Source organism: Cynoglossus semilaevis, chromosome 18 (assembly GCF_000523025.1).
Source record: "Cynoglossus semilaevis isolate Cse_v1.0 chromosome 18, Cse_v1.0, whole genome shotgun sequence".
NCBI lineage: Eukaryota > Metazoa > Chordata > Actinopteri > Pleuronectiformes > Cynoglossidae > Cynoglossus > Cynoglossus semilaevis.
This window is the reverse complement of record NC_024324.1, coordinates 13,399,857-13,425,232: the sequence shown is the minus strand read 5'-3', so window position 1 is coordinate 13,425,232 and position 25,376 is coordinate 13,399,857. Positions and strand designations below refer to the sequence as shown.

The following is a 25,376-nucleotide window of genomic DNA, read 5'->3' as shown; positions in this document are numbered from 1 at the left end:
TCCCACCGACTGAGTTGGCATCACAACACTTACTTACCGCTCCTGAGAGCGAGCACTAACACTGGATTCTCTGTTTCCATTGCAACTGCCTTGCCTCGTTTCTCCTTTCAACATGGCACGTCTTTACATCTCTCCATGGCAACAGCAGTGTGAGTGTGTGCGTGTCTGTGTGTGAGGTGAATATCATGCTTCATCCTCAGCCACCACTCGTCTTTGTGACTCCAGGCACGTTCAGATGGTTTTTGTATCAACTCTGAATGAAGTGGCAGACACTGAGCGCAGTGATCCCATTGGACACTGATCGTTTTTAAGGGGTTGTAGTGGGAGAGACATCGTTCAGGCCAAGTATTCTGGAGAGTTCGGCAATTTGTTCGGCAGTGGAAAAATATGAAGAAGTGGAATTTCTTAAAAAAATTAGTCAGCTGTGGAAACAGCTCCAAAGTGCCAGGACAATATTTTCCAAAGTTTTCAACGAGGAGTCTTCAGTGAAAGCTTCAGTTTCTCCTCCGAGGACATTTACATGATATGAGTACCATGAATTCTTCTCTCGTGTCAAGACTAGGTTGAATACTGCCTAACAGAATATAAATAAATGGTTTTCTGGTCCTGCCTTTATGTGTCACTGTAGAGAACTAGATTATTTATTTATTTATTTATTGTTTTTGGCATGCTAAGGCCCAGAAATGTTGTTTTTCTAATTTTCCATAAAAATACTTTACATCAAACAGACCTAATGGTCATTACTAGTTCCCTGACTCCACTCCTGCCCAGTAACCATGGGTCAAAGTCTATCACCTGCAGATCCCTAAGTGCAGACCAGAGTTCCCGACCATTAGACCCCTCCCAACAGCTCTAAACCCTAATCTAATCCTCACAAAGTCAGTCACTCCTGTGTCTAATCCTGTCTCCACAGTCTGATCACACAGTCAGTCTTCAGTTTCCGCTCACTCCTGATTTCCTTTCCAATTAATGAATTAACGATCTTGAAAATAGCTTCAACCCTGCAAGGTAGTTTCTGCTGAGCCACAGCTAACCCTGAATAAACTCTGCAGGTTGTTTCATTATGTACAGTATAACAAACTCAGCTGATTTCACAGTGAAAGAAAGCGGTGATCTTTCAGGATTCTCCTGGTCTGGTACAGCCTGAAGGCATTTCCTGGGAAATACTGTATGAATTATTCATGCCTCAGCCTTTGGTGTCACAGTCTTGATAAAACAAAACAGATAAATCTCAGTGTATTTTTCTTTCTTTCTTTTTTTTTTTTGTTTATTAAAAGTTTTACCACAGTGTGCTGAATACACTGACTCTCACCTGGCTGTCAGACAAACCCTGCTTGTCTCCCGTCAGGCTGCAAATCAATCGCATGATTTCCTCAGTTTCCCTGTAGGAGCTTTGTCTTGTCTGAGCAAAGAAACCCTGCTGGTGTCATCAGTGTTATCTCGGCTCGGGCTACGAGAGTATGATTTTTTAATGAATGTCTGCGAAAATAGAAGCACATTTATTCTGGAAGGAAAGGCATTTTTCAAGCGCAGGGAGTAATGAACAGACACCACGAAGCCCATTTACAGGATCTGGCTGATGAAATGAAATCAAATCTCTCAAATTTAGCAGTTTCCACTGTTTGGTCTCTTCGCTGTGTGTAAAATAATAACTTTAATACAGTTTAACTGTTTTTTTTGTTGTTAAAAACCTAATAGTAGTCTTTGTTTTTTTGGTTTAAATGACAGGGAGGCACTCAGTGAGCAAGCATCATCATCATCACCACCACAACCAATCATCTGTCAACAAGGAGGCCTTGAACAACCAGATGGCCCTCAGTGATGACTCTGCAGAGAGAGACCACCTGATTGGAGCAGGCCTCGGGGCCAAACTTCCCGTCACCTCCAACAAACATCACCATTCCCGCAAACATGCCTACCTAGACTTTATGGAGGAAGACACGCCTGTTGTGGAGGAGCTCACCGCTGGTGGGGCCGGCCCAGACCAGCCTGGGAACCCCATGTCCGATGATGTCATCACTGTGGCGTTCCACAGCCCAGCACCAGATGTGGTTCCCTCTGACACTTCTCTGGCCTGGGCCAAACCTCCGAAAGCCCAAAAGCAGAAAGGTGGAAACGCCACACCGTGGACCCTGTCTGACTTTTATGACTACCTGTCCCCCGATGATGACCTGTCGGCGCTTGATACAACACCAGAACCTGAGCCTACTCCTTCACCTCCACCCAACATGGAGGATGAGAACACACTCCTGGCTGTGACTCTTGCTCTTCCAACCAATGTCAGGCCAAAGCTGGAGAGTGGGCCGCCCTTACCTGTCCCTGCCATGCCAGCGCCAGACCGGGGGAACAGTCTGGATGTGGGCGGTGCCATGGGGACAGATGGCTGCAGGCTGGGCTTTGTTCGCTCTGGACCAGGGGTCTGTGTGTCTCAGTGTGACCTTGAACCAAAGTTTTGCTTCAATGGAGGAGTGTGCACGGTGGCGGCAGGAGTGGGAGCTTTCTGCAGGTGAGGAGACAAAACATTTTTTTAATATCGTATGTAGTTAGTGTAACACAGTGGTGTCCAAGTGTTTTAACAGGGGGCAGAATTGCTGACCCTCACATTAACCCTGGTAATCATTGGTAGTTGATCATTTCAATTTGTGCACCGACGAAATACATCAGACATCTTAAAGTGCACACGCACCCGGTGATAAAATATGACCTGAGGGTCAGTCCAGATCACAGAGAGCTTTTTAAAGGATTAGCTTCGTTTTCGAGGCAGGACGTTTGAGTATGTTTTAAAATTGTGTTGACTACTGACACAGACACATGAATATATGACAACGGTCACTGTGCAGCGAGGTCAGTGAGGAGAAGCAGACGTTAAATAAGAGTCACTCACACACATTTCACACAAACACACACAGAGACACACATGTCTTGATAGATAACACCATCTGTCCTGCCCTGTAGCTTCCCTCTGAGCTGAGAGGTAAACTGTTGCTCATCTGAGCATACCTGCTGAGTAATGACACACACACACGTACACGCTCACACACATACACAATAATGCACGCACTGTGATCCTTTGATCTCATTAGGGACTTGGCTGCAACCAGAATCCCTGCTTTAGACAGACCTCAGGACATCATGTCATGAGCTCTTCAGAAACATTTATTGTCTGTGCAGAAACGCGGTGAAGATGGTTAAAAATGTCCGGTGGTTGATATTACAAAAATTGTATTAAAGTTAGTCTACAATACAACCAATTGTATTAAAGTTAGTCTACAATACAGCCAAAAATGACAAAAACAAATTAAATACATTTAGTTGACCTGGGAATGCTCCTAAATGTCTGAGAAACATCTTAAGGCCTCTTAAGGCCAAAGTCACGTGTGTTTGCTTCTCCTTTTTGTATGTAGGTGTAACACGCAGGACTACATCTGGAACAAGGGTACGCGTTGTGACTGGGCGGTCACAGAGTTTCAGGTGATGTGTGTGGTGGTGGGCGTGGCCTCCGTTGTGCTTCTCCTCCTCTTCATGATCGTTGTGTTCTTTGCCAAGAGGCTGTACCACCTCAAGAACGAGAACAGGCGCCTCCGCAAACGCAGGTCTGTGGCAGCATCACTAGAATAAACGATCTCAACAGACTGATTCTAATTTTACTGGTGCCAGTGTCATCAATTAAAGGTGTCTCTCTCTACCCTGCAGTAAGTATCGCCCACAGAGCACCGAGCCCCAGACCGACGGCCTCTCTGTTTCCACCACAGCTGACGGTTCTCAGCCAAACGTAAGGAAACTTTGTGACACCCCTCCGCCTGCTCCCCAAGCTCACAGCCACAACCTGGCATACTATGACAACATTATCTGTCAGGTATGCTGCTGCTCTCCTCATGTTTGCTCTCCTCTCTGTCCTCTTATACCTCAGTGATTCTCAACCACTGTGCCGTGGCACACTAGTGTGCTGTGAGAGATCATTAGCAGAAAATGACTCAATTTCACTTAATTGGTCTAAAAATATTATTTATATATATTGCAAATATTGTTTTTTTGTTTGTCACTGCGTGACAGGCAGAGCTTTTAGAGCTAGGTGGCAGCAGATGGCTGTGGAAATAAAAAAAAGAGAATCAGAGCTGTTGAAGAAGATCTTTGTGAGTGTCTTTCTTCAATTCCTGTGACTATATCAGAGTTTTCTTCAACTAAACAGGCCACGGTTTTAGTGAATTATGAGTATATATTATTATATTTATAACATATACTCTTTGTGAGATTTTTGTTTGGTGGTGTGCCGTGGGGTTTTTCTAATGAAAAATATGTGCCGCGGCACAAAAACAGTTGGGAAACACTCTTGTATATATGTATGCTTGATTTTCTTTTTTCTTTGCATGTTCTTTTTTTTTTCTCTTACCTTGGTTTGTTTTTTGCCCGTGTTGCCCGCACTGTCACTTACTGGTGTAATAATTTTATCTTCAGAATTTGCCTTCACTTTTATGCTGGTGGCATGAGCTCACTGATTTAAATCTAACACTTTGTGCAGCTTTCTTATACAGCATCTATATATATATGTATGTTCAATGCTCTTCACACTCACCAATGCCCTTTAGAGACCACCAACAACCAGCTCTACCTGGGAATATAAACCCAGAATCCTTTATAGCCACCTGCAGGTAAGCAGAGCAGAAATATACTGTATACATTGCCTGCAGCGCCCCCCGGCCTCCAACCCCTGTCCTTGTGCTATTTATTTTAAACATACCTCTGTGCTATTGCTCGATGATAGATTTACCCTTTTTCAGTTTAGCTGTGAAACCTCTCCCCTCTCCCTCCTGCATCATATCTGGTTTTATCTGCGTACCCTGGACCCTGTGTAGTCGAAATGAATTATTACAATTCTATATGACGTCCTGCAAACAACTGTTCTTCTGTAGTAGGTAGATAGTGAAACTATTTTTTCCCCCTTTGATTACCGTCTATGTTACATGTGACTTTAGTACAACAGGGAGTAAGCCAGCAGCCATTTTAACACGGTGCACGGTTTCATCTTGTCCCTCTGCTGCAGGATGGTGAAATGCACTCTGTAGCGGCATGAACATGAATGTGGAGATGTTTTACCCGTTTCTTTGTGCATTCAGATATATCAAATGTGTGCCTCCGCTGGGTGGTAATCAATCTTACTGGCTACTACTATGTCACCCAGCCAATAAAGTAGGCTGCAAGGGTTTCTGTTGCATGGCTGAACATCAGTAGTCAATAAAAACTCTTGCTAACAAAAGCCAGAAAAACAAAAAAAGCAGAAATAGATATCTACCAATAATACACACTGGAGTCACTTCAGATCAACAGAACTAACTCAGTTCAACATGGATGACCTTCAGCTTTCTGCAAAGGTGCATTTGTCAGTCAGGTCCGACCTCAGTGACCTTAACTCATCAATGCTGCCCTACTTTCTGCCCTCTGTGCCCATGACCTTCAGAAAGCTCTAACATTCCAGTCAGTCGATGACATGAACATTTATTCACGGCTGTTTAGTCACTTCGATGCATTCAGTGCTGACACGACCGCAAATGGAGGCACGTCACTTTGAAAATACTTTGTGTCCATTACCGATCCAATGGTCACTCTGTGTTTAGTCAACAGAGGTAAAACATTATTACTTGCCTTTTAGGGCACAAATACTATTCATGGAGCTCTGCTGGCAGATCAGCCCAGTCGTTACAGACGCCTTACTGTGATGTGGGGTTGCTCTAAATGTCAGGTCCAGAGGCTAAAAAGCCCCCCAGGGATCATTGTCTGCACTGCAGGTTTTTTAAATGTCAGAGAGCTCAAATAGTTATTAGTTGATAGGATAAAGGTCTGGGTATGAAGATCAAACATCAGTTTAGCCAGCGATATTAAGGTTAGCCAAGTTGTCAGAGCATAGCTATTGGATATTTGGGGGGGGGGGGTTAGGGGTGAGTGTATATGGTGTACAATTACACACAGTAATATCACAAAGGTAACACATCCTAACTTTGTGTTAAATCCAACTCAGGGAAACATGTAGCCACATATGTATTCATACTACCATGAATTAATTAAATGTCCCATTCTTCCACAGGATGAACCTCAGAAGCAGGACGACTCAGCGAAATCTCCTCAGCCCCAGGAAGACGGTTCCATGAACATCCTCAACTCTCACTCACCTAAGCAGGAAAACAACCGCCCGGTCTCTGTTGTTCATGACCACGGCCAAACTCCCAACAACACGGAGGAAAACGCCGAGGTAAACATGCTTCAGAACAACCTGGTGTGAGAACAGGTCCTGCAAGTGTGCTGCCGGAGAATTAAAAAGTTTGTATGTGCACACAGCCAACAACATATCATTGTATACAGTAGGCTAATAATGTTTACATCTTGAAAAAAAACATGCAGTGTTTTTATACAGCATCAAATTCAATAACAGGCTTCATTTCCAAAGTTAGCACAACATGAATTACGAAGAAACAATTTGAAAAGCACAATAGTCCTGTTTACGAGGTTACCATGCCATTACTGGTCACACAGTGGCGCCAGCGCCTCCTTTCTCCACTCTGTCTGTTTCTCTCTGGTCTAAAATCTCTGGCTTGGACCGGTTTATGACTGACCCTCGCTCTCTGCTGATGCCCTGCCTTGGTCTCTGACCAATGAACTCTTGCTTATTCATTGTCTGCGCTCTTGTTTGCCCAAACCCTTGCCCTCTCTTTCCTATGCCCTCACCCCTAGCCTCCCCTGCCTTACTGTGGCTCTCTCTCTGCTCGCATGCATTGGTGTTTGCAACGAAATGTGTCTGAAAACATAATACTTGCAAAAGAAGTAAGTGGAAAACAAGTGAAAATGTATTTGAGAAATATTCCTGTTTGAGATTGTTCATATGTGGATATGTCTAGAGTATAAGAGGTGAAAGTATTTGCTTGGAGTTGATATTTGAATCTATATACAGTACATATATGATACATGCCGTGTCTTGCTTTTCAATGTAATTTCTAATACTTTATTGTACTTGAGGTTCTTTTGTACTTTTTGGGTATACATAGTTGACAGTGGTTGGAATAAATCTTTTTAATTTTATCCTGCTTGTCCCCGTGTTTTCCTGTGAGCCTACTTCCCTTAACTTCCCCTCTAGACCTTCTTTCTTCCTTCCTGTCACTTCTCTGCAAACCTCTCTCACAATAAAGCTTCACTTAATAACTTCTGCTGCACTAATAATACCTCCAGCATGGCTGACCCTGCTTCAACAGTGCAACAGTTGGCAACTAAGAGATTTTTACCAGGCACAAGTGGTGACCGTGTGACTTTTCAGCACCATGGACAGTGTCCCAAGAGTAAAAAGATATTTAAATACTTTACAATACATTTAATCAAAATTTCTTTGAAAATATGTAGGCCGATAAATATAAACAAACACATGGAGACTAACGGTAAGTTGATTTGCAGGGAAATGATCAAGAACTTTATGTTAAATCACAATTTTTATTTGCTTTATAACTATACCTTTATGATTGTTGCATCATTTTTACATGCCTTATTTCTGAATCAGGATGGAGTCACTATTGGGCTGGAGGTGCTTCTCCCCAAAGAGGCCAAGCGCCACCCAGAGACCAGCCAACCCCTTCAATATGATGTCTTCCTCTACAAATATACTAACAATGGAGACTCTACCTCTCCTAGCCAAATTCTTGCCCCTGTAAACTCTTACACTTCCTCTCAGCATATTTCCAAATCACCCAAGCCAACAAAGTCACCTAAGATGTCTAAGTCACCCAAATTACCCAAAAACACCAAGGAGTATCGACTTGCTAACCATGAGCCCTTGTCTGCAAAGCGGTCCTCACCCAACCGTCAGTCCTCTGCTGCCCGTCATCCATCACCCATTCGCCATTCAGCACCTGAGTTCTTCTCATCCTCGACCTGCCATCTGCCCTCTCACCACTCTCAGTCCCAGTACAAGTGCATGCCCAAATCTGCCTCCACCCCACCCCAAATACGCCTGCCCAGAGGTCGATCTCGAGCTTCCGACTCCAGGGAGCACAACAGCAGACACATTCATCCATCTCCCTCCTCACCTCATCTCACCCAGCCTCCTCCATCACCATCAGCCGCTGGGAAGTACAGTCCAGTCAGCACTCGATCCCTACCACCACTCTCCTGACCGGACCTTCACCTACTTTAGTTTGGCCTTGCAACCATAAATTCAGGCGAACAAACATTTGTCATGTTCTAATCTGTGCACTGATATGTCCATCGTGGCTCTAACTGTGTTCATAGTGATTTATACAACCATAGTTCATCCATCACCCTTGTTTGTACCTGCTTTGCTAGATTTATACCGAGAGGATGAATGAAGCACCTGCCCCTGATCCACAGAGCCAGTGAAACTGTGTATTCACCACTGACCTTTATGAAACTAAATTCTAAAACCACTGTGTCGTCACCACACAGTCACAGACACCTTAGAGTAATTCAACTCTTAAAACTCAGGTTATTGCACTCATGAACACAAAATAGAATTAAACCACAACATGCAAACCAACTCTCTTTCTCTCATGACGTTAGTGCCATACAACAAGTTGAAATGTTTAAAAAAAGTTTAAAGGTTTTATAGAACGTTTGTAACATAACCTAACACTTTCCATTACGTTTATATAAATGTGTTGCATTTTTCAGTGTTATTGAAAATATTTTGATATGTTTTTACATGTTTCTAACCCATATTAAATTGTGAAATGTCAAAAATGTGCAGTTATGGATTCAGAATTGTGTGGAAAGCTGAATGAAATAAAGCAAAAACTATTAAGAAGACGAAATACAACAATAATTTAGATATTTAATGTTCCCTAGAGCCAGAAAATACATCAAAAGTCTCTGTCACACCCTTGTGGGCAGAGTGTGTATTGCGAGGCGTTTCTTGCTGTAAAAGTAACTGGTAAAAATTTGGTTCTTTTTTATATATATTTTTTTCATTCGAAATAAATTTGGGATAGAGTTTTAACAACAATAATTTACTAAAAAAATATTAATATGTTTGTCTATTGAAAATATATCGGCCGTTAATTCAAATATACAGTCAAAGATATCAAACACGTCATCAGTTATCACGTCACCTGAGGACGGCAAGGTATGTTTAATGTCAGAGTCAGGGGAATTACAGCAGAATTTGAAGTGCAGTAGAAATCTTTTCGAAATTGGGTGCGTTTAATTTAATTACATCGTAATAAAATTTGTGCAATTCTAAGAAATAAATCTGTATGTAATTCCACTGATTTGCCTTAGAGGAAATTTAAACGATTAAATATTTGTACAGTAAAGTATTATTAACATTTAATGGATCATTTGATCAATCTTTACTGCGCAACCGCGTGTGCCTAAATGCAGTTCCAACTTATGCCACTGTAGGCCAGTGTTGCACCACCGTCCAGTGGTCGCTGCTACTGTAAAGGCAGATCGGAGCAGCAGGCACAGTGAGGCCACTGATCTGCATCTTCATTAGCATTCCCTGAGCCGACTGAGGGACTGTGTGCTGAATCAACATGATGCTGTGATAACTGATCATTTCATCATAGTCCACAGTTATCTGCAGCAGTCTCATGTTTATCACACAAGATCTGCAGGAAAGACGAGTGCTGCTGAGATAAGGCACAGGTTTAAAGCCGTGTGTGTGTGTGTGTGTGTGTGTGTGTGTAACCATGTAATCTGCTGGGCTGATGATACATCAGCTTAAATCAGTAGGTGAGAAAGTGAGGTTCTCTCTGAGGGATGCAACTTTTGCAGCGTTAAAACTTGCCTCTGGGGTTAAAGTGTTTAGTGGTGATTGTTAGGTTTGTGGTTAGGCGCTTGGGGCATCCCATTAGACCCCTGCCAACATTACTAATAATGTGTATGTGTGTGCGTACTGTATTTGTGGTTTAGCTACAAATTCATTACTGTCTCTTTAAGTAAGGCTGCTAAGTGTTTTTGCTGACCTGAAACAAATGCAATTTTCTTTTGCTCCCTCCATGTCCCTCCCTCTCTTCATAACACACACACATCCCTACTGCCACACACGCACGTTTCCCAATCCTCCTGAGGATATTAAGAAGTCATCGATATTATTTTGAAAAATATACAACCCCAAACTTAATCATAAACAAATTCTTAATCTCTCCCTTGTCCTAAGTAATCATGTCTCGTCTTAAAGTAGCGACGAACCAAAAATGTCCTCACAATGTCATCTGTCTTATTATGACACTGTACATATTCAAAATATGTCCCCTCAACCCAATCGTGTCAGGTCACTCGTTCCATCTCTCATTCCGTCTGCTTTGTGAAACACACACACCATTAAGCTCAAACACACACATACGCAGATCAGATGTTTTTTTTCTAGAATGATGGCAGCCCACCCTCACAGTTTTTTTAATTCAAGTGAATTTAATTAGTAGTGTAATTTTTTGAATTCTTCTGCCAAAGCTTGGATCTGTCATCTGCCTTCTTTAACGTACATAGTGAAAAGTGACTGTATCTTCTGACCTACAGGCGCAGACTGCTGACTGTAGAACCTGAAGTGATCAGTGAGACCAACATATCTGCTGTTTCACACACAGTCAGCATGAAGCTGCGATGGTGGATGCTGTGTGCTGCGAGTTTTAAAAAGTTTTAATTCGCTTTGCTCTCTCTGGAGGGTCGTAGTCACAGACCCCACCCACTGTCTGTCTTCCTGCTGGTGCTTTTATGACCTCTCCACGACAACGCCTACTTTCAGAGGATGGGAACTGTGTGAATCTTTGCTCCACAAAAGAATTGTGCAAATAAATAACATTCTCAAATGTCACACGAGGCTTAAGGGTTTGAATTATAAGTATAGTACTTACTGTAATAAACTGGCATTTACACATATTAAGGGGTTTGCAAAATTCTTAAGGCAACCTTGTGTACTTTTTACAATTACAACAAAACTCCTCAGAAAATCTCCAGTCTCATCTCACATCACTAATCTTCACTCATTTTCTTTTTAATTCAAATTTTTTTGTTTATGCATTCAGAGACTTTCTCCTCCCTTTTATCTTAAGCTTGTTGTTCACACAGCAGCTGCTTGTTTAAGTTTCCAGACCAGTGAGTAACAACTTTAAGGCAATAAATATTCATAGTATTTTTGTGACTCAAGAAGTTGTCCAATCAAGTAAACAAATGTTTAGTTTGCGACTTTCAAATTTTCACAAAGGCTAACAGCTGAGAACCTGTCATATCGTCTTAAACGTCTTAAACTGGAGCCCAAAAACATCAATGTCCTGGGTCAATGTGGTGGACTGGGTTTACACAGCACAGTACACCACAATGACATTGGGTCTACAGTTTGAGCCGTGGGCAGAAAAAGTCCTGTAACAGTAGATTTGTCATCGCCAAAAATATACAATCTCTCCAGATTGGGTTTACTCTTCTTCACCTTCCCCTGCCTTCCCATTGTCTCCCGCACTTTTTCCCCTGTTGTCTGCTGTCTTTTTGTCTCTCCCCTTCTGCAACGTTACCCTCTCTTTACCGCCCCCCCCCTCGCCCTCTCCCTTGGCTTCCATATTGATTTACTCGATGTCCCGTGGTCACATTCTTGTGGCGAAGGTTTCCGGCTGAAAACCTCTGACATTTACCTCACAGTCACAACATGGTTCATTTAAGACCTACAAAATAATGCACACATTTAAAGAGCAGGTCAACGCAAAATCAGTTAAAGGGTTAATGCAGATAATTTGCACCTGTAATGGGGCGATGAACCTTATCTGCCCCACCTGTCCACGTCTTTTTGGTTAGGAAAAGGTCTCATGGTACACATTCCCAGATGACCTTTGTATTCCAGGTTTTTTTTGAAAAGTTTCCTTTTTTTTTTTAATGAAACTACTAAACTTTGTATCTCAGTTGGCACAAAAAAAAGAAAAAAAGAGATGACTCAGATCTTCAGGTACAGGGTTTAATTGAGGGGGAAGAGTGAGAGACAGTAGGTGACAGGTCTGTGAGAGAGTGTAAATTAGAAACAGCACACACACACACACACACACTCATTGTTACCTCAGCAGCTAGTTTAATAAAGACTGCATTGACCTCAGACAACCACAGCCTATACCTTTAACCCTCTCAGCACCAACCCATCAGTGCTGTAGTACTACACTGCTCAAACACACCAATGACCAGAACACAGACTTTGACTTGTCCTTGAACCTATTGGCCCTTGACTCAGGACTCAACTCAAACCATCATTTGTTTACTGAAATTATTAAGACTTAAATGCGACTTTTTCTGCCACGTTCTAGGATTGCAGGAAGCAGGCAGGACTCAAATGCAGCTCTCAGGAGCAGAGCAAGATCAGGAGCAGGAAGTTCATTAACAAAGTTAAAAAAAAGAACACACTCACTTCATGGGATAGTAGCTCCAGGCATTAAGAATCAGGATCTCAGAGGAGCAATACACAAAGCATAGACGTGACCTGAAGACATGAAGGCACCAGGTGACATGAGTGAGACTAACGACCTAATGACACAGGTGAGTGTGATCACACTGATTACCACAGCAGACACAGGCAGGAGGGGAGGGACACAGACACACCTCACATTTTCTTTATTTAACTTGGACTTGTACTTGGACTGATACTTTTTCTGGAACAGACTGGGGTGGCCACATTTTTGTGTTGAGGGACATGGATTAAATGATTGTAGCTGTATGGTACAACATGATTCAATACTACTATATAGTTACTGATGTAGTCCTAGAGACTTCATGTAAAAATAAAGAAGGATTTCTGTTGCTTATGGTTTTCCCCTCATTAGGGGTCGCCACAGCAGCAGTCTGCATGGTGATTAGGAACAGTTTTAAACTAAAAATAAATCACTAATGCTACCAACGTGGTCCTGAAAAGGCATCAAGAACCAGCACACACCAACACATTTAACCACCTGTAGAGAAGGTGGAGAGCCTGGGGCTGCACCCTGCCCTCACCCAGTGGTGCTGGGAGGAAGGAAACCAAATTTACCAACACAGGTGGGGGGCATGGAACAAACAGACATTTGAACACACACACACATTCACACATACATGCTTTCTCTCATGCGACGCAGGTGTGCACTTTTGAGTGGGGCTTGGCACAGCAGGACCATGGGCGCAGAGGAGAGTGGCTTAGGGGGATGCACGGTGATAGTGAAAAAGAAAAAAAAGCAGCAGGCTGCTTCTCACTCTACCATTTATACCCTAATGAAATGGCTGTTACTGAACTAAATTATCATAATCCAAATAAACACAAACACATGATAATGACTCCCTCTTCATCAAGCTGTGGAAGCTGCAATAAGTGTCAGAACATAATTAAATAAATCCAAAAGTGACAGAAAATGAAGGTTTGGGAATAGCAGAGCAAACAATCCAACTGAGGCTCCGTAATGAACCTCACATGTGACACAAGCCGCTCTGTTTTGAGGCTGCGATGACTTTGGTCCTAATAACATTAGCATAAAATGTGTTTTATTAACATTCTTTCATTTTCCTCCTTCCTCCTGCTTAGTGACTCTGCTAACTCCTAACCCTCTGTCTCACTGAGAGAGTTAATGTGTTCAACAGCCAGCTGTCCCTCAAATAACACACTCAATAATTCATACGGCTAAGCTCACAGCTTCACACACATTCTCTCTCGCTCTCCTGTGCGTGTGTTTTCCGCAGGTCAGGCCAGCACTTTTTGTGCAAGGAAATGGGAGCGTAAGTGCTGACCATTCTTGGATGTCGGATGTTGCCTACTAAGGAGACGGTAAAGTATAGCATGTGTATGTGCAAAGCATTTGATGAGTGGATATATGTGTGTATCAATGTGTGTATGAATGCATGTGTGTGTGTGTCCTCTTTACTAATGGATATCCTCATGTGTGGAGCCAGCAGAAGTACAGCCGTAGATCCATCACAGTCGTACACACTGACCTTCACTCACACCCTCCAAATCATTTCCTTGCAAAATTCAGCTTCAGCCAAACCTTTCCCTCGCTCTCTAATTAGCAAATGTAAATGCAGCTGGGAATCCGATATAAGGAAAGTCGATAAAAGGGCTGGAACTTAAATTTAACAACTTGCAATCTTGTGCTTTTTTTTCCACTCAGTGCTGATTTAGTTTTCGGAACCTTGGAGCCTTTATCTTTCTGGTGTTTGCAAGAAAAAAGTGAGCACACTAGAATTAGCAAACACTAATACAAGGGTGTAATACAGTATAAGGGACTGTCTTTTTATAGCTGAAAAGGGGATCTTTGATCAACAAAAACACAATTAGAATTTTTTTAGGGGAAAAATGGGATAGTTTTATTTAATGCACAGTTTTCCTTTTAGAATATAGTATAACTTTTTGTCAGACTTTATTCAACTTCTGTCTGGTTTTGTCTGAGTAGTTTGTACAAAGTATTCGCAGTAACTTTTTCTGGATACATGATTGGTTAAATTTTGCTTTTCCCCTTTGACTTGGCTATTTTTGATTAATTTTGCCTAATGCAAGATTAATGCTTATTGTGGACAAATTGTGGCTAGTTAATTAATTTGTATAGCTATAAATTAAAACTTATATTTTAAAATTGGATTCTTAATGGTAAATGTGCAGAGAGTTTGCTAGAGAAGCCATTTTCATGTCGAGATTGCAAATTAAAGAAATGCTAAATACGACATTGGATTGGTATTGAATATCAGTGTAAAGAAGTGGTTCGATTCTCACAAAAGGAAGAAACATTTGTGGCAGAAACCGACTGATAGGATGTGAAGCCATCTGTCTGGTTAATGGCTAAGGTGAACGTGGAGGAGAGTTGCTGGAAGAGGGAAAGTTAACACAAGGAAGAGTATTAAACTGCAGTGATGTTCTTTATGACGTACTTCATTCACAGCAAGTTTCTCACTGAATGTAGTTTGGAGACAACGGTATTTAAAGTACATTAAACTTTAGATTATATGCACAAATGATTTTCTGTCTCCCGAAATTGAGGAAGAACTGCTAAAACTGACCAACCTAGTTATGCACAGAGGAAGTGAACGGTCCATTACACTCAGCTGGAGTACACATCTTAAGAAAGTCAGCGGAGACAACATTTACAGAAACAAGGCCAGGATTCGTCGTCTCGTCTTTCTGCTCTACTGCTTTAACAGGCAAAGACTCCCTCCTTACCCTACATTCTCTGCCTGCTCTCCTCTTGTCCACCCCCACAAGTGCCTGATGATGTGCAGGCTCTACAGAGCAAGACTTTGAAAAAAATATCATTACCATTTCAAAGAGCTCCTGCTCCTGCTGCTTCATGAACCTATGGTACAAGTCGTGGCGTGTTGAACGGAGCTGGACGTAGTCTGCTTCAAAGTGCATCATCACGTTGCATCTTTTATCACCGCGACAACTACGGGTGGCTGAGGTTTTCTGAGCAAACCAGTTATCGTGTTGTTTCAATTAGAGGGAAAGCACTGACGCTCGTGTGTTGATGCAGTTGCTGCAGAACTCTCTGAGAGGGATCGCTGCCTCGCCTCAAAGTCTCTGACAAAAAGCCCGGTTTCTGCTGCTGTCAATTAAACAGCAGATTCAGCGCAGACTCTGGCAGAGACTGGGACTGAAGTCCACACAGGATGTGTTTACTCTAAACAAGAATGGACTTGCTTCTCATTTATTCATTGCCCCATAAAAGCGAGGAGTGGTCCGTCAGATGCTGAATGGGGATTCGTCAGCGCCTGGCAGCACCCTACCAGCAGCTAAACACACACTTAAGCCCCCAGCAGTTCCTGCTGCAACATTAATATCATTTATCCTCTTATGCACAAATGTCAACCTTTGTCAGCACCCATCCTTGCCTCCCCCCGTCCCCTCTTCAGCTAGCCTCCTCACCTTCAGCATGTCACCTCACCCTCCTTTCTCCCTCACGCTTTATACGTCTTTGTACTTCCTTCCATGCCGTCGGGCCATTCATCCTTCCACCCCTGCCTTCTTTTCTACATTCCCCTCAGTCTTTCACTCCGCTTTCTGCAACTCATTGTATCCAGGCCCCCTCCTCACTCCACCCTCGCCTTCCTATCTTCCAGCCTGCGTCCTGCACAAATATTTCACATTTTTCTCATATGTGCCCTTTTTTTCCATCTTGTTTTGTTTCACTGCCTACTTTTCTCTCTCTGCTCGGGGACCCTCTAGTGACATCATCACTTCTACAGTTACCATGGTTTCATGGGAAAGGGCCACAATAACTGTTTAGATCAAACCGTCTGGTTACGTGCTTTAATCGCGCGCACCTCCCCCCCCCCACACACACACACGTAAATAAGAGAGGCAGTAGACACTCTAAGCTATTATTTTTACTGCAGGCCTGTGGTACTCTTTACAAGCATAGATGTGAGTATTGTGCGGGTGTGTGTTGGTGTGAATGTTATGTGGTCATGTCAGTGTTAACGATGGTTCTGTGTGCACAAACATGTCTTCAGCATACAGGTCTTCATCCAGGTCTGCTTCCTCTTCGGTGAAGAAGGTTGGGAATGGAAGATTAAGCAGTGTGGAGCTTCTAGTTGGCAGCACGGTGTCCCTCACCTGGAATGTACAACAGACAAAGTCAAACTTTAGAAGTGAAGCTGTGAAACAACAAAAACACAGGTTCAGGTATGAAAAAAAACTTGACGTCCTTCTTCTGATGCTGCGTACTTTGACAAATAACATCGACATTTTTCTAATTCAAAACTACAGATGCAATTTCAGCCCCTGTTGCCCTGAAGTTGTTTAATTAAAATAAATAGATCTAATCAAATTGAATAACCCTAACTAATTTATCAACTACATGAAGGTGCAAAAGCTGCTCTGTCCACCTTCCTGACGTGATCTGATAAAAAGTCTCCCTCCTTGTCCTTCTGCTCCAGCATTTGAATGTGTCCTTTGTCTCCCTCTGATGATATCTGCAGACCCGTCGGCGTGTTTGTACATCCTTGTCACTACAGTGTCACTCAACAGGAAGTTTGCGTCTTCACGTATGAAATCTCGTTCTAGCGTGAAGCATTGTGCTATTAAAAATATATACCTTTGACCTCTGAGAGCCAAAGAGTTTTGATAATGTATTTTTACTTTCATGCACATGATACTATTACTATGATGGAAATGGTGTCACGGTCATTTCTCTGACCAGATAAGCTGTGAATCATTTCCTGACACCTATTTTACTGAACATAAAAAAAAACAACAACAACCACGTCGAGAAGCTTCAATTTTGGTAACTTTACGAAACCCGTAATTAGACATTCACACCTTTGCAGTGCCAGGGTTGGCGAGCTGTGAGAGGCTCAGTGTCAGTTTCACACATCAGAACGAACACATTTGATGACTAATTTGGTTGGATAACAACATTTTCTCCAGACTCCTTGTCCAGCACCAGGCTTTTAGAATGGCTCAGTTTAAATTGTACTGTGTAGTGTGTGTGTGTGTGTATATATATATACATATATATAAGTACAATTAAAGATTAATCTACTTACTGCTTTGCTACTACAGTATGCATTCCGTGTGTGTCTTTGTGTTTGTGGGTAACAGCTGAGCTGGATGAGATAGGACGCACATTTGTATTCATTATTGGTTGTGTGCAAAACAAATAAATGACCGTGGGTGTGTGGTTACACACACAGAGGCGCGTGGAGATTGATGCTGTGGATATTACTAACATCATTAAGGCACAAGCGCGCTCATTCCTACACACACACACAACACACACACACACAGAGCTGCTCCAGTGCAGTGTCATCAAAGATGGATCACACTGTTTTGCAGGTGTGTCTGTGGTTTGCAGGTGCAAGGTCATTGGTCTCCTTCAGAACACGAGGCATGCGAGAGGTCGATCCTCAACTATAAGTGTGTTCATGCCTGTGTGTGTGTGTGTGTGTGTGTGTGTGTGTGTTTGTATACACATGAATATTTCTTTACCTTCAGTAAGCAGTTTTTGTGACCAGGCACGGTGCCGTGCACATACAGTATATTATACTTGGTATTGACTCTCCATATCTGAAGGGAGAGACAGATGGGAAAATATTACATTATAGTCGAGGTTGGAAAAAAAAAAAATCCAAAGTCAAAACTTTGTGTACCTCCTTTTGTGTTTATTTACCTTGAGTCCATGTGCTGTGTTATAACGGTTTCCCATTTGGCCAGGCATCTTCTTCCCTTTCATAACTCTGGATGGTCCCTAAGTGCAGACGAAGGACAAACAACCTTTGTTACACATTTAGGTCTTCCAAACCAACTCCAAACACAGCACAGACTCACGTGTGAACAGCGTGAGGTTAAAAGGCCAACATCTCATTTCCCCTCTTTACAGAAAATTGGAAAATCCTAACTTTGTCCATGGCACAATCTGAAGCACTCACAAATGGGAAGCTGTCCATCAGGAAGACCATGCCCAGAGACATGCTCAACAAAAAGTCAAATGCATGACAAACAGGGTGAGTTGCTAACTGCCTTACAGCTTAGCATGCAGCTGACACTGAGGTATAGTGAAATACAGCTGTTCTGATGACGAATAATTGACCAAGACACACTAAGCAACTAGTTCATGCTACTAATATTTTGACCAAGTTATAGGTGGAAAAAACAATTAAACGTCAACCAGATATTTTTTAATAATTAACATCTAGTTGTGTTTAGAAACTAACGTAGGAAAACAAGTAAGAAAACTCGGTCTATATCGGGCCCAATATTCTCTTTTTTTTTTTTCTTTCTCACTGACAGTGCTCAGTGACCTAAAACATCAGCCCTTTACGCTGAAAGCTATCTGAATCCTCTGAGACTCCTCCATATTCGCCTGTCAGCGTGAGTGATAAAGCAGGAGTGGGAGAGCGGTGCTGGAGAGACATGTAAAGAAGGAAGTGCCTGACCAGAGGACAATCAGAAAAGGCAGAGATAGAAGGACTTAGTGTACTGTTGTACTGGGCAAGTGAGGAAAATTAAAAGCAAGAATTTACAGAAAAACAGCCGACTGGTGTGAGGGTTGATATGATCCTGGAGGCCCTTAAAAGTCTGCATCAACTGCACACGACTTTGACTCATGGTAAAATAAAGTGTCTTTGTGCCTTGAAAATAGTTCAAGGTTCTAAGTGGTCATGTTATATTTAACCAGTGTCCTTCCATGTGTCATACAAACCCCAGGTCCAGAGGCTCCTGGTCTTCTGTGGGTCTTTGTCTGACCGTGGCTGGCTGGCTGACCCTTGAAGCCCCATCGCTTCATCACACCTTGAAATCCTTTCCCAATCCTTTAATGACAAAACAAACAATTAATTAACAAAACTGATGTCTAAGCCAAGGACGGAGAACAGCAGTGACTTGGGCAAAGTGTTAGATCGGAGCTTACGTTTTGGCAGTGACGTCCACATACTGGCCTGGACGGAAATGTGCAGCATAAAGAGGAGTGCCTGCAGACAACATTTTTTATTACATTTTTTAAAACAAATACACAGCTAAGGTGACAAAAAGGTCAGGATGGTGTGTGTGTGTGTGCGCGTACCAGGCTTGATGACAGCATTGTCTGAGACTTTGAAGGTGGTGACCTTCTGTTTGGGCGGCACACCTGCATTCATGAACATTTCCATGTGCTCCTCGGAACGCTGTCAGTTAGAGAGATGAAATGAGTGAAAGACAAGCTCACAAAAAAACAAGGGAGGTGAATAGTAAGAAAAGTACCAGCACTCAATCGCAGCTGGACTTTGGCATTTTGAAATCAACCTTGGGACTGTCACGGCCGTATGGAAGCCCAGACACACTCCCAGGCACACGAACACAGACTTGGCAGCGAGTGTCTGACATTTGCTTTTAAATCGGCTCGCTCTCATCTAAACCCCACCAGTCAATCCAGCTCCCTCTCTCTCCTTCTGTTCAATCAGAACAGGTCTGCAAAAAAAAAACCCTGGCTCAGAAAGTCTGACTCTGACTGAAGGGTAACACGACTCAGAGAGATTCAAAACAACTCCAGCACTGACAATTGAAACCTTGTCTCTGATGCATCAAGCATCCATCAAGAGTCAATGAATAAATTACACTTTGATGTATTCATCCCTGTTCTTTTTATTTATCTTAGAAAGATGGATGTGACATTTTCACACTAAATATCCCCTTCACATACTAAAGAGGTGTTTTTTTCTGAGACAGCTTCTTTACAGAAGGCTGCACTTTGTGGTTCAGGTTTTCCAGGGAACTGAGGAGTCTATAATTGTCAGCTCTTAGTGTTTTAGTTTTGATTAAACTAAAGAAAGACTGAAATCTGAGAGTCAGCAGACAGAACAGTGGATAGTAGACAGTTTTCCCACAGCTGTGATGCAATGTGGCAAGAAGAAGCAATAAAGTGTCCTGTATCTCCATTCATTTAGACACCGATAATGAAATATGTCAGTAAGAGGGCGAGTATAATTTCCTGAATTAACAGCCCACATTGATAAGAGCATTTCCAGTGAAAAGAGCTCAGTAACAAAAAAAATGAAAATTGAAGTTTTTTTTCTTTTATCCAGTGACGTGAGCATCGATGTTGAACTCCGACAGATTAACTCAGCAGTGTTTTAATGAGACTGTTCATCAGCCAAGTTGACAGAATAGAACCAGCATCTTCCATAGATGGTAAATTCAATCAAATCTACACGTTTTTCTGCATTATTTCTGACAATCAGATCTTTTCTCCTGTGGCTAAAAGCTGCCTGACAGAGGTGGACATTTAAGGTGACTAATATTTTGTAATATCAGCAGAACATTGGGATATAGAAGGTCAGAGATGTGATAGTGTAACTTAATCTTTCACTGCTACGAGTCCCTGATTAAATAACGTAGCAAAGTCATAAATATCTTTAAGGATAAATTCAAGATTTTCACATGTCGACTTCTTCAAATGAACCGGTGCATCTCTTAAACTCAAATGCATCATTTTACAAATTAGGTCCATAAAATAAACTCACTATACTGACGCGTCATATACAACTGCTTCCCTCCTACATTTTTACTGGAGTGCAGGAGCTTTATGATGTTGTGTACATCAGCAGTAAACTTTATTGGAGTGAAAAAAAAAAGCTGAGTTGTGTTTCACTGTATTTCTTACATAGAACGGTGATACATTTTTTCCTCCCACAACAAGTGCAGCTGTGCGTCCATCAAACTCTTCCTTGGAAAGATGTTTTATTACATGGCAGTCCTGCACCTGAAAAAAAGTCAGTTTTAATATTCTATATAAAGAGATAATACTACATTTAGTTACTTGGGTAAAACATTCTAAGTATCACATCTAAACAGTCTTAAAAAACACAACACAAAATTAAAAACAAAAAGTGAATCAATTGAAATATTAATTACATAAAATAGTTTTTCTTCAGCTGCAATGAGAACATTTTTTGCAAGAACAAAAATCAGGAAATAAGCAGGTAGTGATGACATTGTACGGCCTTGAACCAAACATCACAGACGTTGAACAAAGTCTGACGGACACGTTTACTGAAAGAACAAATCGACTCTGTTATGTTTCCCACTTTGACGTGTCATCGTCAATAAAGAAGACAAGTCAACACTCACGCTTCTAATTCACTTCACCCACAGAAAAATAAATGAGGTCAAAGCGGCACCAGCCTGGACCCGACATCAAATATCTGCTTTCACACTTTGTTGTGGGTCGTTGAAGCATTTCAAATGTGCGATTGCGAGCAAAGTCAGCAGGTCAGTTGTGAACGTGCTCAATAGTTTGCTATTTTTTCTCGCACACTTCACAGAACAATCCAATTTATCTGACCTGCTCGTCATTTCACTATAGAGTACAAACAATACAAACGCCATTACTCCTGTAAAGCGTGACCAGCTCATTGAATGTAAAATCTGTAGACTGTGGCAAAACAACAACAATTACCTGCAACATTGTGACTGCATGTCTTTCTCCTGTTTTTGTCCATATGGGCATCATCCCCAACTTCAGAGCCACTAAACCCACCCTCCGACTGCCTGCAAGGAAAAATTACAACCAATAAATACAGCGGCTAGCCTCATACACAATAATATGCGATAACATGGTATAATGTTATGACGTGAAGCCTCACCCTCTGTCCATTCATGTCGTTGCCAAGGTTCATCTTTGAGTGGGTTGAGTTTGTCAGCTGTCATCTTCCTGTATTCTTCACTGATGCTCTTCCTCATATACTCTGTATTGTCTTCTGTGAGGTGTTCATCGAACCATGTCGTGCTCTTCACTGTTCTTACACAGCCCAATAACTGAAGAGGACTGTGACAGACGGACAACACCATGAGAAACAACCCATCCAGACATTACGCATAACACTAATTATAACTCTATATTCCTGGCTATTTAGAACTGCAAGTCATACAAGTATAGTTTGTTTGTTATTAATTGTACAGAGGCAACAGGTGTTGTGAATGAATAATGACTACATGTTTTAATTAATTAATTTTAATTTAAAAGAACATATTTAGTAATTCAAATCCATGACAGTTTTCGTTCACAGACTACCACTAGCCCTAGCTGCATGCCGAAGCTCACAACAGCTATATGCTTAGCCGATTAGCACTGACTACCTTTTAGTTGCCGACCGCTGTGAAAGGAGACGAGTTCCTCGCCGAAGAAGAAATCGACAGGTCCACGAGGCCATATTGTTCTTTAGCAGACAAATTTAACCATAAATCACAATAAAACGCATTAAGATAAGAGATGAGGCATGTCACAAGTTCAGTGCAAACATGCCTCCGCTTTCGTCCTATTCCAAATGTCACCCTGACTACTTCCGGTACGTGATCAAAACAGTTCCGCTGAGCCACAGAGCAAAAGGTTCCGCTATGACATCCACAAAATAATAATAATAATAATAAAGTATTGTTTTATTGTTTTATTATCATTTTATCATTATTATTTCCTCTGTTTAAACTCCGTTTTGAACAGGTATATAGGTATATATTAATATATTATTGTTATCATTAAATTGTTGTTGATGCTACTATATATAAATATATATATATATATACATAGATAAACAGACACAGTTTAGTACAGCTTTAGTTAAATCTTTGTTAATCATGTCTGTTAACTCTATTAAAGGACATCGTTATTTACATAGGTATGTGGAAGAAAGTGTGCAATTTCTGAGTAACCAATGAAAACAAAACAGTAAACAAAACGAAGTTGAGAAAAAATGTAGTGCCTTTATTAGAATCAACATGCAGAATACAGAAAATGTTTTTTTTCTTTCACATGAGTGTCTACCACACACACTGGTCTATCCACCCAAAACTCTTTACAATGTAAGAAGGTTATTAAGAAATTATTACAATTTTTCAGTAGTTTATTTTTATATAGCAAAACATCAGACAGATCTGTAGAAAAGAACCCAAAACTCCCGAGACAACGTTGGATGTCGCTTAAATGACAGAGATACTTTATTTCATAACTAGCAAGCAGGAAGTGGGGAGTGGATATTATTAGGAGCAGAATTATGCATGCATTTATGCAGTACATTACCGGGGTTGCTACTAGTCCTGTAATTAGATTTGCAATTCTAATCCTAAGCATTTTGGGTCACATATCTTACACAGAGCATCGCATATTTTAGTCTTTCCACAGATATCTTTGTCCATGTACAACTTGCTAGTTATCTGAATAAGGTAAGAGTGTCATTTGTTTGGGCGGGGTCAGGATTGAGACTGCATGCTGGCTCAGAAGACGTTCTTAATTCTACAAATATCTTTCCAATATACAGTTAGTAAGTAATAGCATCTCAAGTGATGCCACTCATGCAATAGTCATCAATGTAGTAGTTAAAGTAGTTTCACCAGAACGAGCTAAATCTCTGAGCTAGTCTATTGTATTAGTATATAGTACCATTGTGTGTAAATGTTTTGTGTCTATTTGCTTGTGCTTTTGCATGTTTATAGGTAGGTATAGTACAGTAAATAAATGTCTTTATATTTGTATATACATGTTATGATATATCGTATATGTGTATACTGCGGGTATTTATGTAAGTAGTCCATTGTCAGGGGCTGAATGTTCTTGTGGACTCGTAGTCTGACATGCACTTGGGTTTGATGCCTTTTGCGTTGTAGTAGTCCACCACCTGGTTAGGGACTTCTGCCAAAACACTCTTCGCCAGGGCGGCTGGGGAGGCCTGGAAATAGAGAGACAGACAGAGGAGTTGAGGGTGAGAGGTCACCACAGTACACACACACATCACTGGCCATGCGTGATGCCAGAATTTTCTGTTGAGCCTGATGCTGTCAAGGGTTTATTCCTGTGAGACTGATGAGCTGAGACAAGCGCAACCTCAAAAAACCCCTGCTTTCACAGTTGTGTCCTAAACTTCCACAGCTTGGCTACAAAATATTTTATCTGGAAAACTGTCACAGACAATCGATCCCCTCCCAAAAATATAGGAATATAGGCTTTCCTAAAAAATAAACAATTGAATCAAATAAAAATAATCCTCTCAGGAATTTTAATGGTGGAGTGGTCAATATTTGCAACTGTACATTTGACATTTTTTCTTTTGTAATCGATTAGGACAAAGGTAACAACTAAGCAAAATGCCAACTTAAAGCATACAGTGCCACAGAAAAGTGAAGCTCTGGCCAATAGTTGGGCATCCAAGTTGTCACATGACCTCTGTGCTACTCAACTGAAGTAAATTAGAATGAGATAAAACAATAGTTTTGTGTCCAGGTACTTGGATCATTCCATATTTTGACAACACAGCAAAGCAGAACTAAGAGATAACGATAACAACAACATCTGATGATTGTTCCATGGCTTTCTTGCTGGATTTTTGCATCATGAATAATTTACAGCCCATTTGTAGCTTGCTTAAAAAACCCCCAGAGTAGAACTATTTAATCCAAAGCAATGATTTATGCAGCTAAAGTCCTTAGTGAAAAACAAAAAAAGTCCCTGACACTGCAATTAATTATTGTACACATAATTCATTTAAACACACTCCCCTGTAAAATGACTAATAAACTGCAGATCTGTCCTGAAAGTTAGTTCATTAAAACATGAAACACTTGTTTTGTGTATCAATGGAATGAAGGCATAATTAAGAAACTAAAACTTATGACTGAACCGTGGAGTTAAAATATGCCTTCACATGTCAAGATACATTTATTATTGGAAGTGAAACAGCAAACACTTTAGTTCCACTGGGGGGCTGAAACACACACACACACACACACAAATCAGAGTTTGTCATACTCTGTCTCACATAATTGCCTGAGACAGCTGAAACACAAAGTGCAACCCCTCCGCTCCCCTCCGACCACCTCCTCCTCTCATTTCCTCCCTCCCGCTCCTATCTACCTGTTCTGCCTCCCCTCTGCCTGTCACACAGCAGCCCTGTCCTGTTAATCCCTTCTGAAAAGAAACGACAGAGCAGAAAAT

General features: G+C 41.5%; 3 protein-coding genes across 4 annotated transcripts in view; 1 reads left to right on the top strand and 2 right to left on the bottom strand.

Annotated features, from left to right (window-relative positions):
• Positions 1-9,932, top strand: part of cspg5b (chondroitin sulfate proteoglycan 5b) — a 12,893-nt gene extending 2,961 nt beyond the window's left edge. Inside the window, exons 2-5 of one of the 2 annotated variants that reach the window (XM_008332005.3) lie at positions 1,729-2,506; positions 3,405-3,593; positions 3,694-3,772; positions 6,080-9,932. In XM_008332005.3, the coding sequence (XP_008330227.1) occupies positions 1,729-2,506; positions 3,405-3,593; positions 3,694-3,772; positions 6,080-6,274 (1,241 nt within the window). In that variant the 3' untranslated portion in view covers positions 6,275-9,932. Of the gene's footprint in view, positions 1-1,728; positions 2,507-3,404; positions 3,594-3,693; positions 3,857-6,079 lie in introns of both variants that reach the window. The other variant, XM_008332004.3, reaches the window with a different exon arrangement.
• On the bottom strand, positions 6,660-22,749 carry mrpl3 (mitochondrial ribosomal protein L3). Its single transcript, XM_008332002.3, has 10 exons — positions 22,532-22,749; positions 22,039-22,220; positions 21,852-21,943; positions 21,057-21,155; positions 19,482-19,581; positions 19,329-19,389; positions 19,122-19,230; positions 18,090-18,167; positions 17,909-17,986; positions 6,660-16,534 (listed from the first exon to the last, which is right to left on the bottom strand). The coding sequence occupies exons 1-10, from the start codon at positions 22,603-22,605 to the stop codon at positions 16,385-16,387; spliced, it is 1,023 nt and encodes a 340-aa protein (XP_008330224.1). The 5' UTR covers positions 22,606-22,749; the 3' UTR covers positions 6,660-16,384.
• Positions 22,750-23,132: 383 nt separating this feature from the next.
• Positions 23,133-25,376, bottom strand: part of cpne4b (copine IVb) — a 22,792-nt gene continuing 20,548 nt past the window's right edge. Inside the window, exon 16 of the mRNA XM_008332001.3 lies at positions 23,133-24,114. Within this exon, the coding sequence (XP_008330223.1) occupies positions 23,983-24,114 (132 nt within the window). The 3' untranslated portion in view covers positions 23,133-23,982. The remainder of the gene's footprint in view (positions 24,115-25,376) is intronic.